General features: G+C 40.4%; 2 protein-coding genes across 2 annotated transcripts; one reads left to right on the forward strand and one right to left on the reverse strand.

Annotated features, from left to right (window-relative positions):
• Positions 1-1594: 1594 nt before the first annotated feature.
• On the reverse strand, positions 1595-4711 carry LOC141907982 (uncharacterized). The gene is made up of 2 exons (XM_074797731.1): positions 4627-4711; positions 1595-4185 (listed from the first exon to the last, which is right to left on the reverse strand). Exon 2 carries the CDS (start codon positions 4174-4176, stop codon positions 1651-1653), a length of 2526 nt encoding a protein of 841 aa, XP_074653832.1. The 5' UTR covers positions 4177-4185; positions 4627-4711; the 3' UTR covers positions 1595-1650.
• Positions 4687-17465, forward strand: LOC141907983 (nucleolar complex protein 2 homolog). The gene is made up of 16 exons (XM_074797732.1): positions 4687-4821; positions 6666-6866; positions 7558-7801; positions 8384-8521; positions 8976-9105; positions 9741-9910; positions 10653-10763; positions 10851-10964; positions 12015-12203; positions 13708-13847; positions 14880-14991; positions 15071-15184; positions 15393-15494; positions 16202-16459; positions 16892-17109; positions 17214-17465. The coding sequence occupies exons 1-16, from the start codon at positions 4799-4801 to the stop codon at positions 17440-17442; spliced, it is 2493 nt and encodes an 830-aa protein (XP_074653833.1). The 5' UTR covers positions 4687-4798; the 3' UTR covers positions 17443-17465.
• Positions 17466-17520: the final 55 nt, after the last annotated feature.

Genomic DNA, 17520 nt, shown 5'->3' on the forward strand with positions numbered 1-17520 from the left:
TTTTAAGTCATTTTTCAGTAATCAGTTGGTGAAAGATTCAAATGGAAGATTTTTGAAAAGAAAACAAAACGACTTCAATGAAAGTCATTCATAACAAAAAATAGTCAACATTACAAGAACAGACACGGATTCACAATTACTGGTTCGAACCCACGGAACCCACCCAATGTATCAGCCTCGGGCACAGATTCACAATTACTGGCTGAATATAGAGTAGAGGGGTGGGTTCGAACCCCCTGTATGCCACGCGCACAGTGTACGCATATTTCTTGATCAAGAGGCCCCAAGAATATAATCTACAATCATCACTAAGAATAGATTACAAATATTTTAATGTTTTCAACATTTGGTGTTTGTTACTTCGTGAATGTTTAACAGTATGTTTTACTATGTTTCCATGCCTACAAACCATCATATTTGACGATTTTAAAAAACCTTCAGTTTGTGGGCATGGAAACATAGGAAACACGAAGTTAAAGCCCGGCGCACACGGCATAACATTTGTTTCGCCATAACAGAAAATATGTTTTTCAGAAAATGTTTTTCGTAAAACGTTTTGCCCGCAAACGATAAAACGTTCAACGCATAAGGCATAACGAAAACGTGCAGAATGTTTTCAACTACACAAAACGTTTTTCGCAAATCCAGCAGAGCTTGAATCATGAAAAACGTTTTTCGGCGTTTTGTGTTTTGACTCCCCCGCACAAGGCATAAAAAAAAAACATGAAAAAACGTTTTTTCCATGAGGAAAGATTGTGTGCGGCGGGCTTAAACATTCAAATCATGTTGTCAAATGATCTTAGTTTGTTTAGCAACACTTCAACAGGCAGTATAAAACAGATTGAAAATCAATGTTTACGTTCAGCTGCCTCTATCTGCGCTGGACATTTCAAAACCTCTATCAGGTATTTACTGAGTTATGGTGTCATTTCAAACGAAGTTGAAATATACATCGGGGGTCAGTTGCTCAAAAGTTGGGTGGAGTTAACCAGTGGATACGATAGTGACAGTTTAAAAGTTCAATTATCCACCGGTTATCTTAAACCAACCGCTGAGTAACTGCAGCCACAGGACCCGGTTGCACAGCTGTGGCTTAATCCAAAAGTGGTCTTAAATCTTAAGACTGGTCTCAAATTGTTGCATTGACTAATGAAATAAGTTGGTCTTAGACTGGTCTTGATTGAGTCTAAGCCATGACTATGCAACTGGCCCCTGGTTCCTAGCTATGTAGCTAAGATAAATGTAGATAACAAACTCTTGAGTCCGAGTTGTAACAATATATGACAAAATTCCACAATCCAAACTGAAAACGAGTATGAAATATTCCTGTGAGCTGTTATAGGTCATTTTGATGTTTTGATTTCATCCATAATCATTGTCTAATAGTCGTCTTTTCATTCGTTTTGTTTAATTCTATTGTACTTGTAGCCTGGAATAGTAAAGACTTTTACATAGATAAACAAAATACAATCATCAACACAATATCTAACATACCTGACAACTACTAACAATACATAGAACCCCCTCTCCCCTTTACTCACTCCCCTGACCCCCCACCAATATCATCAATGATATGACAATAAAATGATTTTATAATATAAAGTACAGTTTTTAAAGACTGGATTGACGAGATTTGATTCATTTTTTCTATCAATGATTTTCATTGTTCAGCAGAAGACTAGTAGTAGGTGTTGCTGTGGTAGGTGTTGCAGTACTGGTGTTTATGATATCATCATCATCATGTTGTTTTAATTCATTTGCAGTAGAATCATTACTAGAGTGACAAGAAGTCACCTCTTCATTCTTCTCTACTCTCTCTTTTACTCCTCCTTCTCTCCCCTCTTCCATTCCTTCTTTTTCTTCCACTCTTTCCTCTCCCTCCTTCGACTTTTCCTCTCCCTCCTCCTCCATTATCTCCGCTCTCTCTTCTGTACAGCTCTGATTGATTTTAGATGTTATTTGATCGTACTCTTTAACGATATCCTGCAGTACGACCATCGCTCCGGCGCGAATCGGAGACGATCTCCTATCCGTCTGCGCGACCACCGGTCTCCTTTCCTTCTGCTGCTCCGTCTGCGCGACAACCGGTCTCCTATCCATCTGCTCCAGTGTCTCCGCGACCACAGGTCTCGTCAGCTGCGTCGTAACCTTAGCGATAGCCGCGGCCGCCGCTGCGCGACGATCCTCCGCCGACTGTAACCGCGACGATATGCGTCTGTTGCCGGTATTCGTATCGGCGGTGACCTCCTCCCCGATCAGCATCTCGATGTATTTATGCATGTCGGGATGTCCGTCGAGGATGTGTTTATTGTGAGTGCGTTTCAAATGCGTGCGAATCGTCGCCTGCATGAACGCTTTATAATCGCACAGGTTACATTTATACCTCTGAATTCCGAGATGTCGCACGGCGTGATGTCGTAAATTACTCAAAATACCGAAACATCGCTGACACTTGACGCATTTATTTTGATCGCGGTCGATGATCGTTTCGACTTTACGAATCTGTTCGATCGTCAAACCGTAAATGTCGATCCAAACCCGATCGAATTCGTTCCCCGCCACGACAGCGCTCTCATCGCCCGCAACGACGACGGCGGTATCATTGTCTCGTTTCGCGTTTCTAGTCGAATTCGTCGGCGTCGATGTTTTGAAGTTCGAACAGTTCCCGCGCCAGATGTGTTTACGCAGCGTGTTGCGTTTATCGTAAAGTCGTTCGCAGATCGGACATTTAAACGCTTTCCCTGAACCTCGTTGCACGACGATGCATTCGATATTCGAATACAACCGACGTCGCTTGGCGTACAAAGAATCGGCGGTCTCCGCGGCGACCGCTTCCGAATCAGTTTGTTCTTGTTTCGTCGAATCTTTCGGCGTTTTTTTTTCGGCGTTTCTTTGCGCGTTTCGTTTCAACAGAGTTTTCTTCGCCGGTTTATCGACGGCGCTCTTCTCTGGTTTTCCTTCGTCGCTCTTCTCTCCTCTTTCCGCTCTTCCCACCTGACTCTTCTCTGCTTTTCCTACTTCGATTTTCTCTTCGCTCTTCGCAGACGATGATTTTTTCGCTCTATCCGATGACGATTTGCCGGCCTCGTTTGCCGCCTCGGTTTTTTCGCCTTTCGGAGATTTCGCGCGAGACGCTCGCGGTTTCCTCGTTTTACAACAATTCGACGACTTCTCCGACGTGACCTCGTCGGACTCCGACTCGGCACCGCTCTCGTCGGTCACCGGCGGCGCGTCGATGTTAACTACAAACGATTGTTGTCGGACTGTTTCTCGGATCCGGTCGAAATGAGTAGCCGGTTTGTTATGTTTTTGTTCTAGATGTCGCGAGACGTCGGTCAACGCCGAGAATTTACACTCGCAATATAAACACGGGTAAATAGTACGACTCCCACAATGCAACAATGAAATATGACTCAACAATAGTTTCTTCGCATTAAACTGCATTCCACACGTGCGGCAGGAAAGTTCTTTCAGATCGGCTTGTTGCGATAATTTCATCGCTTTCTTCTCAGCCCGTGACTTATTTCCGTTTTCCGTATTATCGCCGCCTGAACGTCTGCTACGTTTAGACGACCTTGAACTCTCCGACGGGGCCGGGTCGTCGAGGTCATCGGTTACGACCGATTGAAACACCGCGTTAGAATTTCCGTCGATCGGTAGTAACTCGATCTCGACTGCTGAATCGCGATTATCTCGATCTCGTTTTTCTTTCGCGTCCGTAAATATCCGATATTCCGGGGATTTCCCGTTGTACGTCCCGTTGAGAACTCGCTCCGCGATCGACGCCGGAATCTCTGCGTTCTTCGAGACGCGTTTACGTAATTTACTCTCCGTCGAATCCGGATTCGTCGGTTCGAGAATTAACGTTTCCGTCGGCGACGACGACGCGGCGGCCATCTTAGGTTCGGTTCGATCGCGGTTGTCGTCATGGTTACTATTATTCGAATTGCTGCGACAATAAACGCGCTTATGCGCGATTAAATTCGGCAATGATCGAAATAAACCGCGACACGAGCGACATTCGAGGATCACGTTGACGTCCCTCGCGAGGTAACCTCGTACCTCATCCGTCGCGGTGACAGCGCATTCTAGATAGTCAATCATACTGCGTACGCTAGTGTCGACCGGGCAACGCAACAATGAATAATCATCGACACAGCCCCCATCCGTCGCCATAACAACAACCTGACAAATCAGAGAAAAGTATCCACCTTAGAAACTGATTTTACTGATTGATGATAAAATAGATTATTGAATTGAGGAGGGGTGTGATGGAGTGGGAGGGACTGGCCGGACCAGGGTGGAACAATGGATTATGGAAACATTAATCATTTTGAGACCAGTTTTAGGCTAAAATCAAACGATTTTTACCAATACTCTATCATCTAAAATAATGTTATTAGGGAAAACCGCGCCCTTTTGATTGTTAATTCATTGAAATATTCGTTGAACAACGAAAATGCGATAATTTTACAAAAACCCGACGCCGAGTCATACTGCGGCAAGCGAGGCTCGGATGGGACATTTTAAGTTCAGGTTCGCCGTTAACGGGGTTCCCGGGCTCGAATCGGGCTCAATCTGGTCTCATTGGAAAGCCTAATTCCGTCTATACCTAGTTTAACTTACATCGGCGGTAAATACAATCCGGGAAGGGAGTATTAGTAACGTATAAGACGCTGTCCTGTCTGAGGCGAGGGCGAGAGTAAGTCCCGCTAGACGGCGCTGTACTGACTCGTCGAGTCGCGTGGCTGATGCAGTTAGAAGATAGAGAGGAGAATAGACAGAATTAGACAGCAAGATGAAGTCAAAAACGCCGACAGCGTGAGTGTAGAGACTGTCTATTACAAACAGTATTAATTAAATTGTTAATTGAACATCGTTGATTGATGAAGGGCGCGAAAACAGCGAGAGAATAGAGACATCTGTCGGCCTCTGTGTGATGTGATACGCTCCCTCCTCGCCCCTCCTTTTCCTCCCCCGCCGATCTAATCTCCCCGCCCTGTACGAGACTGGTTTTAAAAACTCCCTTCTGCTTAAGTTGTTACCTCGAATATCATAGATATATTTTGATATTGTGAACTGTGTGTCTCAGACATGTTCCCATTCAGGCTGCTCCCCTTTTTTTGGCTGAGCTATCTCTCTTGAGCCGGAGTCTGTTTGTCTGTTTAGGGTCAGTTCATAGTTCTGAATATTGTTAAGAATCCCCACTCTGCTATTTTTCAAGAACATTTCAAAGCGACCCAAGATATTTCTCCAATTCTATTCATTTACAATAAAACTGCGATATAGCCTATTTGTGAAGGCAGTGGATATTTTGCCAATTCGGCATTATTCCTGTAAACGCAATTTGGCCAATGGCGTGTTCTGATTGGCTAATTGACACCGCACAGGGGCATTGAGGTGGGCAACTTAGAAAATTTAAGGAAAGTGTCGAGAACAGAGTTAAAGAAAGAAAATAGGAGCATGGAGCGGGATTCGAACTCGGACCAGCAGATTGCTAGCCTAACGTACTGGGCTCACAGGTTTTCACTACGTAGCCTATACCCTGACCTTACCCTAATCTTAGCCCTAGGGGTAAAAACGGACCCTAAACCTCACCCTTACCTAATCCTAACCCTCGAAACCCTAACCCTAAACCATATAAAGTTTTAATGATTTTATTGCATTTGCAAAATATCCACTGCCATATTTGAACTGAGTGCGATGAACTTTTTCGTTGCGATAAATTCTGAGAATTAATGACCGTGAACTTGAATTTAAGATTTTTCAAATAAAAACTTCGTTATTCCCAATAATTTATCGCATTGCACGGCAAAATATTCCACAAATAAAGAAGAGTTCATATTTCGAAAATATTCCAGTTCGAATTTTTAAGAATATCACAAATATAAAGTTAATTAATTCTAAGAATTTTTCGTTACAAAAGAGTTTATTGCACAGCTTAAATATATTGCAGTTTTATTGAAATCTTACCTTGAAATTATCTTGAAAAATTGTCGAATTGGGATTTTTTGCCTTCTCTGAAGATTTGGGGATTTTAACCTACAACCATTTTTGCCTCTTTTGAAGAATTGGGGATTTTTACTGCTGATTCTTTACTACTAACCCATCTCTCTTCCTCCCTCAACCTCTTCCCCTCCAAAAAAGGAAACGCCTGGAAAAAATGTCCGATAAGATAGAAACAAATGTCTCATTACATATTTAGTTAATTTCACATCAAAATAACACCAGGGAACAAACTTGTTAATAGTGTAAATTGCACACTAACCATAAAAAAAGAATTCATTGAGTGACCATGAGAATTATAGGCCTGGAATGTTGGCATAAATTGAATTTTCCTATTGAGAACAGTTGAACTCATTACATGATTCTTCAAATTCAAGATGTTACATTTATACTACAAATAATTAAATCAAAGAAGAGCCATTATTTGTTATCAAATGTTAGAATTGTTATCAAAATGTATCAGCAAGTTTGGTCTCTGGTGTTATTGTAATGTGAAATTAACTACATTACCAAGTTAGTAATGATAGACTGGGACATTTTTTCCGGAGACACTTTTTCCCTGGGACACTTTTTCCAGGAATATATTTTCCGGGACATTTTTACCATATACCCCTTACCCCTTTCTCCCTATGAAATTAACGCGGTTGTTATATTTTAAGTTTGGGTGATATGAGCGTTGATGAATTTATGAATAATGGATTCGGTGGGACAGACTCTAGTGAAGATGACGACCAGTCCGACGATGGACCACCACCGGCGGCGGCGGTATCTGTAACCGGGGCAAAAAAACGCAAAAATCAAAACGATATCCCAGATTCCAGTAGGAAAAAGAAAAAGAAGAACAAAGCAGCGGAAGAAGAGTAAGAATTTCCGTCTCCTCCAGGAAATTAGATAAAAAGATTTAGGCCTATTTCAGAATCAGATGTTTCATCGAAACCCCTTGAGATATTGAATAGATATTCATAGCCCAAATTGCCCCCCCTTGCTGTATTAAATTATTTAAGAAACAGAAACGATTCATGGCCTTGAAAATAATAAATAGAAGCATTATAATAATAAGTAAGATAATTATTATAATTATTATCTGTTGAGATTATGTTTGTATCATAATATTTATATTCTCTAGACCCCTTAAATATTAAACAATGGAACTGATCAAAGAGTTTATTCAACAATAAACTCAGCTTGCACTGTCCGGACCCCCACTAGCTAGCCAGGGTGATTGTTTGCGCAAACTGTGTCTCTTCCCCTGTCTGTGCTGCACTAATCATCTACAGACTGTTACAAATAAAGTATAAAACAATCATAACTCATTGATTTAATGAATAGGGCGGATTATTAGACTGATCTGAACGCTTGGATTATATGTTAATTTAGAAGTTAGTGTCAGCCGCAGGGGGGCACTAGACTATGTAAGTAAAAGTATACAGTCAGACAGACACACTGGGAGAGGGCGGTGTGAATCTTATTGGTCGGATATTTCTATATTTGGTGCCGCATTGCCGGATTGAGATACAGTTTCACCGCACATGTTGTTTGTGTATGTTGTAGCGATGCTCTGCCGTCCGTTTCGGGACACAAAGCTCAACTTGAACGCCTCAAAGATAAAGATCCGGAATTTTATCAGTTTCTACAAACTCAAAACAAGGATCTGTTGAAATTCGGCGAGTCTGACGACGATGACAGCGGCGGCAGTGATGTCGACGATAAGGGGAATGATGAAGGGATCGATGATAGTACCAGTAGCGAAGATGAAAGTGAAGAGGAAGGATACAGACCTCCCGATAAACTTGAAGTAAGTTTGATAGAGAGAATCCCGCATTAATACGAGAAAGTTGACATACAAAAGTTTCCTTTTAGCTGATAATTTATTTATTAATTCGAAATTTCGATCAAAACCTAATTTAGTGGAGCCTCGTTACAACGAACTCAAAATGGATATTACAAATATAGAATTTTGTCCCAAGTAAGATAATTTGATTAATTTCATACTGGATATAACAAACTATCGGTCATAACGAACATATTTCCTGGTCCCGTGAATTTCGCTGTAACAAGGTTCCGCTGTCAATTTCAGGAATACTAATTTTAACAAAATTATGAATTAATTGTTATGACACGCACATAGTGTTTCATCAATGGTTATTCAAGTATGTAATTTTTAAAAGTTTGGCCCAGTTCAGTTACGCAGTTCAACACTGATCATAAATTTTGATTCTGATTTCTGAAGCTGCGAATGGTATTAGACTGAGAGTTCTTCATTAAAAACTCTCTGAAAGAGTAAATTGAAAATTAGAATTATCTTCAATCTAAAAATTTGGTTTTCCCTTTTCAATGACTCGAATTCTTAATACTTCTATGTTTAACTGTTGCACAGGTTGCTAGCGACAGCGAGGGTAGCACTACAGATGAGGACGAAGGAGCGGACTCGGAACAAAAACGCAAGAAAAAGAAATCCGGCGGTAAAACGTTGATCACGCTGAAAATGTTGAAAGAATGGACAAAAAATCTGCGGGTAAGAAAAAAAAGATATCCTTGTATATATATCTACATCATTGATTTTTTTACTGAGTTGCTCGCGTGTAGTGCTGAAAAACGGCTTTTGCGGCCCGTAACGGGGCGCCGCCTACATTGTTTTTCTTATGCAAATGAATAGATGATGAGCATCTTGACTCGTCTTGGAACTAGCGGTGTGTTAACTGTAAATCATCGGATGAGGTTGTTTAATTCTCCGAGTGAAATTTCAATGTTAAAACTGCTGAAAAACGATCTGAAAAATCAGAATTTTCTGGGGGAGGACCCCCAGACCCCCTTTTATTCTGGCAGCTGACGCTGCCAGTAACTTCACGCCTACGGCATTCGTTATTTCTAAGTTAATATGAGATTTAAAATTTTCCGCCTTTTTAATGATGCCCTGTTATCATCCCTGTAAATTTTAGATGAAAAATTGTTGCAATTTTTTTTTGTAGGAGCAAAAAACGATTGCTTCGATTCATAATTTAGTTCAAGCGTTAAAAGCAGCCGTTCAGAGTATCGCGGCTAAAAGTGAGGAGGACGTAGAGGAGGCGCCTATTAACTTTAAAGTAGAGGGCAGCACAGGTAAGGAATTTTGAATTTAGTATCTCGGGTGTCTTGATGAGTCTGATACATCAGAAACTGCCGTTTAGATATTCAAATGGCTGTTGAATTGATGGATCACTCGGAAGTAAAGATATTGTAACCTTTAACTTGGAAAAGTCAAAGAATTAGAAAAATCTAGAAAAATTTCAGGAAAAACGCTTTCAACAACAATTCTTACCAAAAAACCTGGAAAATACTATGCTATCGGGCGCTTGTTTCCTTATCAGCAAGTGATTCACTGAAAAATGAATAGATTGTAACATTTTAAACCTAGAAATTGTGATTCATTCACTCAGGGAATTTGTGTAAACATGGAAAAAATTAGGGAAAACTCTTGAGCCAATTCCGTAGTCAAGACTTACTCCAAAAGTGGTCTTATTGACTATATAAAGATGGTCTTAAACCGGTCTTTTCTGTTAACCATGACTATGGAACTGGCCCCAGGGGATTTGTAGATGGGCTGAAAGTGGCTACCCTGAAGAAGTAAGCATAATCCAGAACTAATTGAGGGAGACTAATTAAGAATGTGATACAAACTAGGTGTAATATACAATATTAAACTAGGGGTAATTAGATGATACAATAATGCGACTGACTTGTATTTATATTTACAGTATTCAACGCTATTGTAAGGTTGTGTATGACCGATATGATTCCGACGTTGAACGCCGCGTTGAACGTAAAACAACCGACCGTCCAGAATCGAAACTTCGTTCCGTCGAATTCATCGCGCTGGAAGAAACTCCGGATCGACGTCCGAGGGTATATTACGGCTATCATCAAGGTATTAACCCCTTCAGTGCTGACTAATCAATACCCAATAGTGCTGGAGATGATTTGAACATTTTGAAAAATTCCACCCTAGTGTGTTGAATAACAGGAATACCACAATATTGCGTCTACACCGTGGTGCGGTGTATGGTTAGTTACTAATATTTCACTATGTTTGACAGGTGCTGCCATCTTTAATAGAGATAAAGACTAATTACATCAATACAATGCATTGCGGTGTACAAGCAAAATTCATCACTGATTTATACACTGCACTGCGGTGTAGATGCATTGAAAGGGATAAATCTCGTTACAGAAAACATTTGCTGCTACTGTTTGTGATTCTGCAGTTCATTGATTAGTTTTACTGTGTTGGAGTGACGACAATGTCAAATACCAAATACTAGAATTTATACATGCCTGATTCTGCTGTCAAATTATACTTGATAACTGAAATATGAAAATTAGTTCACTTTCAAATGTCAAAACGGAGAACGGCAGGACCGGATCGTGAACTGTTAATAATGAGGATTGTGAGATATTATTATTATGATCATTATATAAAACTTATACAGCGCCTTATTCCAATGATCATGCTCTACGGTGTTTTACAGAAAGTAAAAGCAGTACAATTGAGATACAATATATAGCACATGATATAGTGCAGTGCAGCATCAGTAAAAGACTACAGCAATTAGGTTGTTTGTCTAAAAAGGTGATGATCAGTCGACTGTAAGATTGTATTGTATTTCCAGTTATTATCCGATGTCGCCGAGGTGTCGATCGTTAATGTCGTATTACGACATGTTTATCAGTTGATTCCGTACGTTGCTTGTTTTCCGAAAAGTTCCAAATCCATGTTAAAGGTGAGCGAATGACGAAACTCGAGAAGTAAATTACGATTTAATTTCGACGTTGATTTGAAATTGTTATATTTCTATATTTTCTCACAGCATTTGATTACGACGTGGAGTACCGCTGATGAGACCAGCCGTGTTTTAGCTTTTCTCTGTTTAATGCGATTAGCTCGGACACAGGCAGCCGATAATCTGACGAATTTCATGAAAGTAAGTTCACTATAGCAAGTTTTAAGTTAATCTTCTAGATTAGATGGGAAAGAACAGGGCCTGTTCCGTGCTAATAATTATTGGTATGAAAATCAGGGGCTGGTTGCTGGAGTTAACCAGTCGTGGATAATGACAGTTAAAAGTTCATCGTTACTTTGGTACCAGGCTATTTATCTGTAACCCTGTTATCTGTAAAATAAATAATGTGAAAATCGGGCCCCATTTCAAAGTTGTGGGTTAAATTTGACTATTCCGCTATTCGAAAATTCAAGATATTGAAAAATAGGACTGATTTAACTGAGGTACTGTGATTGAAACTGGGTGCCGAATTTAGAATTATCCAGAGTTGCTGTTAAAAGCAGGCTGAATTTTGATCGTAATTAAGGGGGAACTGTTGTCAAAAAATTATAATTGGCCATTCATTCTATTCTTGTTGTTGTTTAGCATAACACTAGTTGAAATTTCCAATTCTCCCTGATTAACTTGTATACAACGATTTTGATACTGTTATCAGCAGAATTTACGGCAGATGAGAGCCGCCATATTTAATTGAATTCCAAAGTGAGGCATGTAAACATTGATGACGTATCCTGGCCCATCACACACAAATAGATACACTCATTGAAGATCTCAGTTGAAAAATTGCGATTAAAATACTCCTGCTGAGCTGCCAGCGGGGTCTTTACTTTTATTTATCCACTTACTGTGTGAAACATATCCAAATAATTGCATAATAATTGCAAATAATTGTGTGGCATATTGCTGCAGTTTAGAACTGTTATTGGACTGTGATGAAAACACAATGAATAGCAGCAGTAACATGTATCGAAGTGGGCCGAACTACGTCACAGCTGAGAGAAAAGGTGTCTGCTACGTGGAGAAAATGGCGACGGCCAGGCACTCTCTACGAAACCCACTTTTTTGGATAAAGTATTAGATGAAATGTTTTCTGCTGTTTTGAAAATGTATTTATAAAGGTTTCTAACACATAGATACAAACAATTTTTCACTGCAGTTCCCCTTTAACATGTGAATATCTTCTCGTTTCAGCAAATGTATATGTCATTCGTAAAGAATTGTAAATTCACTTCACCTACGTCACTACCGCAGATCAACTTCATGCAACGATCTCTCGTTGAAGTATTTTCATTGGATATCGATTCGGCCTATCAACTGGCGTTCGTGTATATCAGGCAATTAGCTATACACCTACGTAACGCTATCAACACTAAGAAAAAGGTCAGTGTGAACAATAGTCGAGTTTTTTAAGAGTTTAAAAAAATTTTTGACCCCGGCCCTGTTCCACAGTCATGAGTTAACTAATGTACAACTGTGGAACTGGATACCTGAGTCCAATGTTTAAATCTAGAGTGAGTCAAATATGAACGGAGAATGATTGTGAAAATTTTTCATTGAGCTAGCGATAGCTGTTATTTCAATGAATTAGTCATCCTCTCTGATTGAACCTATTTTCGTGCTGGATGCTTGAGTGACTCAGTTTGCTAAGAATCCTTGTCATTTTTCCATCGAGCCGTTTGTCTATATAATGAAGCTGGACGGAAGATTGATAAGGGCTTTTGGTCGGCAACTACTTCACCTCTCCGCGCGGTGACCTTGTAAAAACGATGTCGGTTGTGTTTTGTATCCTTGTCACTTTTTCGTCGTGTTCTAAATTCATGAAACGACAGGACGGAAGACTGATAAGGGTTCAATCTCAATACTATTCACCGATTGGTTGATATTGATTTGAAATGTTCAACGTTTTTACCCTTATGACTTTTTCATCCCGCGTGTTGAATTCAAAAGCTGGACGGAAAACTGATAAGGGCAGAAAATGAACTAACTTCTACCACCCTTCCTGGCTTTTGCCGAGTTTAACAGAAATCTGAAATCTGACATCCGTTCTAGTCCTTAAATACTCTAATAAACACTCTAAGATTGGTGCAACTGATTCCTTTGTCATAGAACAAAGTTAGGCTGGTGTTGTCTTGATTGAAATGTGAAGCTCAGCTCTAGGTACTGGGGTTAAGAGAGCTGTCTATGATCAATCCTTATCAACTTCTCGTCGAGTTTGAAATCGTTACTGGACGGAAGTCTGATAAGGTCTGATTGTATCGACTCGACCAGCAGACGGACGTGGCTGCAGTGGCTCCCTCTTTACCGACAGATGGACATGGCTGCAGTGGCTCCCTCTATACCGACAGATGGACATGGCTGCAGTGGCTCCATCTATACCAACAGACAGACTGCAGTGACTGTATCCATAAGAAGATGGACATGGCTCCCTCTATACTGACAAACAGACATGGCTGTAGTGGATCCATCTTCACTGACGACACAGAATTGGCACAATCTACCGCTGTAAACGGATACTAAATGCTATGAACCCTTGTCAACTTCACGTCGAGTTTGAAATCAATACTGGACGGAAGTTTGATAAGGGCTTGTGGTTGTAACTGGCAACAGGAACTGTAAACATTGTTGAATGTGATGGATTTCTGGTCCTTGTCACTTTTTCGTCGAGTTTAAGAAAAGAAAAAACGACTGGACGGAAAACTGATAAGGGCTGGAGTTCATTTACCCGACAGAGATGAGAGAGGCCCCCCATTTCGTTCAATCTAGAGATCTTTCTTCTGACAAGTTTCTTCTATATGAACCCAAAGCTTGCCAAGTTTTGACTGTTTGAGGCTGTAGATTGATAATGAAATCTGTGATGTTTTAATGTTGTGTTTTGTTGTTGTAGGAATCGATTCAAGCTGTTTATAACTGGCAGTTTATTCATTGTATAAATTTCTGGACGAGATTCCTGACGACGTTACACCCGAACGACACGTTAGATCCACTCATCTATCCACTTACACAGACGATCATTGGAACGATCAAGTAAGTGTCCTACACCCTGTGCTACTTGTGGCATTCGAGGATTCCACATGTTGCAGGCGAGGGTCCACCTAGTGTCGCCAGTCGATTGTCAGTCGTCCGTGTTCGATTTCTTCTACTATTCAATTAAATCCTGATGGACTTTTCTGCATGAATCGATCATTTATGAAAACTATACTGATATCTTAGTTAGAAAAAGGAAAGCGTCGTATATTTGTTGGGTACTGTGATTATATATGGATTCGGGAGTCAAAAAATTCAGTTCATTGAAATTTGATAACGTAAGACTTATTGCTTGTCACACCATCTACTGGTTTTGCGGGTACCCCACTTATTATACCGATATCTGAGTGAAAAAAAATTTGTTTTTTTCTGTGGTTGCTGTGATAATATATGGATATGATTTATGGACCTATTGTTATCATCTGGTGGGAGAGACCCCGGAGTTGCGAGTTCCCCATCGGTTTTGATTGAGCTTTAATTGCTTGTAATGGCAGCGAATATTACAAGAACTAAAAACTGTCATCTGAAGTCGGAGATCTGACGGTGGTTATTATGGTCCCTTATCAACTTCTCGTCGAGTGTGATTGATTGAAGTAACTGGACGGAAGTTTGATAAGGGCTCACAATAATCCTAAACACAACTTGCCTGCATAAACCTCTCGTCTGCTAATAACGCCAGAATCTCGATGTATTAACTTCGGCAGCCAATGAAGTTACCCCCAATCAGTCACCAGCTGTTTCAGAGTGGTTGAGAAATTGTTTGAATGAACCGGAACAAAATTTCCCAATTATGTACTTTGATTTAAACAAAAAATGCTGTAATTTCGACTGCCGATCACAAAGCTATATCTGTACTTCAATTTCCAATTTCAAAATCAAACTCCTTGTTTTGCTCCCGGCAGGTGTGGTGGGTTTGTGAGGGACACCGAATCAAAAATCAAGCGAAGTCTACCAATTGAATAGATAACAGGGTCAATCCCTATTTCAAGATCCAAATAAAAAATGAAAAAATAAGAACATTGTGTTTTATAGGTTGGTGCCCGCTGCTAAATACTACCCGCTGAGATTTCATTGCATCCGAACTTTAAACACAATATCGGATAAGACGAGATTCTACATCCCGGTCCTGCCGCATATACTAGAGGTACGTACTACTCCTGAGTCGACCTCCACCAGGTGGTGCCAGTAGGACTCGTTAATTAAATTTGATGATTATTTTACAGGTTTTTGAATTGAGCGATTTCAACAAGAAGCACACTAAAGCCAGTTTGAAAACGTTTAACTTCGACTGCGTGCTGAAACTGTCCAAAACTCAACTACAAGAAAAAAAATTCAAAGTAAGTTGAAAAAAAAATCAGGGGCTGCAGTTGCTCGAAAGTTGGTTAGAGTAAACCAGTGGATAGTTTATTCGCATTTATCCGCCGGTTATCTTAAACCAACTTTTCAGCAACTGAACCCGGCTATTTCTGTTTGTTATTCTATAAGCTGAAATCAACCGGTAGAAGTTGTGGGGAAGATCTGTAATTGTGTAATCTGTATTTGTAGGATTGTGTGATCGAACAAGTTTACGATTTATTGATGGAGCATTTTAACCTACATTCACACAGTATCGGTTTCCCTGAATTAGTGTTTCCCGCAGTCTTGCAGGTAAGCCATTAAATAGTGAAATCCAGTCTCCGCTGATTGCTGATTGAAGATTTTTATGGACTCTCTCGACTTTCACTTGACAATTTTCGTAATGTGGTAATGATGGTAATGATTGAAATTTATATAGCGCAGGTATCCTGACCTTAGTGAGTTCAGATGCGCTCCAAATTTGGTGTTATCACCCCCAGCCTCATCATACATTTCATGTATCAATCATGGAGAGAGGCAATGAGGATACATATCTTACCCGGGATTCGAACCCATGACCTGGCTTCTCACAGTCGAACATTCTAAAACATGTCAATGTCATTGTTACAAAAACCAATACAACTCCACATAGTTGTTCATTATTATCTCCTTGCTTAACCCTTTCAGTGCGTCTACACCGCATCACCGCAGTGCGGTGTATGAATCGATGATGGATTTTGCTAGTACACCGCATTGCAGTGTATTGATGTAATTAGTTTTTATCTCTATTGAAAGATGGCAGCACCTGTCAAACATAGTGAAATATGAGTAACTAACGATACACTGCGTCGCGGTGTAGACGCAATATAGCGGTATTCCCATTATTCAACACACTAGGGTGGAATTTTTCAAATTATCTCCAGCGCTATAGGGTAGTCAGCACTGAAAGGGTTTAGTACCTTTGTGTAAATTTAAGAGAATACGTCTTAAGAATTTGGTTTGTCGAAATTGTTTTTCAGTTGAAGACGTTCATCAAACAATGCAAAGTCGCTAGTTTTACGAAGCAGATCAAACAGATCGTCGACAAGGTGCAAGAATCGAGCAAAACGATTCAGCAACGCCGAAAATCCAGTTCGATCGACATCACCGACTCGTCTGCGGTCGACAATTGGGAAATCGCGATGAAACAGGAGGGAACGCCGCTCGGTAAATTCTATTCCAGTTGGCGTAAATTGAGAGATCGAGAAAAACAGATGGAAGCAGCCGGAAAAGACCAGGTAAAACTCGTAATTTACTCGAGCTGGGGATTGATGAGAGGTTTAAAACCAGACTTCTATCATACAGTAGACTGTGTTTACCCCCCTGAGTCGATTGCCCATCGACAATAAGTTATAAATTTTCCAACTCCTCCAAGATGGCGCAACAAAACGCTGGGTTATATGTTGTGAGCATCAGTTAATTTTCAATTAAATTTGAACTTGACTTTTAGGCCGCCAAATCTGAAAATTATCTGTACTGTAGATCTGAGGCAACCTCCACAGTCTATTGTAGATCAGAGGCCACACTGTCTACTTTAGATCAGAGGCAACCTCCACAGTCTACTGTAGTTCAGAGGCAACTGCCACTGTCGACTGTAGATCAGAGGTAACCGCCACAGCCACAGTCTACTTACAAATATGGTGACACTGAATGTTTATGTATTTGAACAGATTGTAGGAAGCGATAATCTACCGGTGATTGTACGCCCGAATGGTCCGCTACGAGCGACGCCCGAAGAGAGGAAAGAATTCTCCGAGATTTTCGACGCATCAAGTGACGAGGACGGCGACGATGAAACTAGATTCTTACTGAAATCTGAACGACCCACAACTAAAAAACATAAAACACTCACCAATAGCGACAGTGACGGTGATGCTGACAGTTACAGGTATTCATTATTTGCACATTAATTGACCAAGGGACGTTTTGATGGTCAGAGCCGTCTGGTGGATCCACACTTGCCGCAGTTGTAATTTGTTTATTTTTTTTCAGTGATTTCGACGAAGGCGATTTGGATCAACTGGCTGGTTCAGCTAGTGAAGAGGAAGGTAGTAGTGGTGGTGAGGAGGAAGGAAGTGGTGATGAAGAGGAAGAACTTAGTGATAACGATGATGATGATGATGAAAGTGAAGATGAAATGTCCGATATTCCTGAAATGGAAGATGTAGTTGAAGATTTTCAATTCACAGATGATGATGATTCTTCGTGTTTGAAAAAATAAACAGTATTTTAATATTTAATACACAACTATGTTCTCAACTGTCATCCTGTATCTTGATCAGGTTTAAGGATTTGAGGA

The sequence above is a fragment of the Tubulanus polymorphus genome, chromosome 7 (assembly GCF_964204645.1).
Source record: "Tubulanus polymorphus chromosome 7, tnTubPoly1.2, whole genome shotgun sequence".
Taxonomy (NCBI): Eukaryota; Metazoa; Nemertea; class Palaeonemertea; order Tubulaniformes; family Tubulanidae; genus Tubulanus; species Tubulanus polymorphus.

Excerpts from the sequence above, each read along its gene's own strand:
- LOC141907982 (XM_074797731.1), bottom strand. The coding sequence starts at position 4,176 with ATGGCGACGGATGGGGGCTGTGTCGATGATTATTCATTGTTGCGTTGC.
- LOC141907983 (XM_074797732.1), top strand. The coding sequence starts at position 4,799 with ATGAAGTCAAAAACGCCGACAGC. Across the intron at positions 8,522-8,975 it reads AATGGACAAAAAATCTGCGG|GAGCAAAAAACGATTGCTTC; the intron begins GTAAGAAAAAAA and ends TTTTTTTTGTAG. Across the intron at positions 15,495-16,201 it reads TGTTTCCCGCAGTCTTGCAG|TTGAAGACGTTCATCAAACA; the intron begins GTAAGCCATTAA and ends ATTGTTTTTCAG.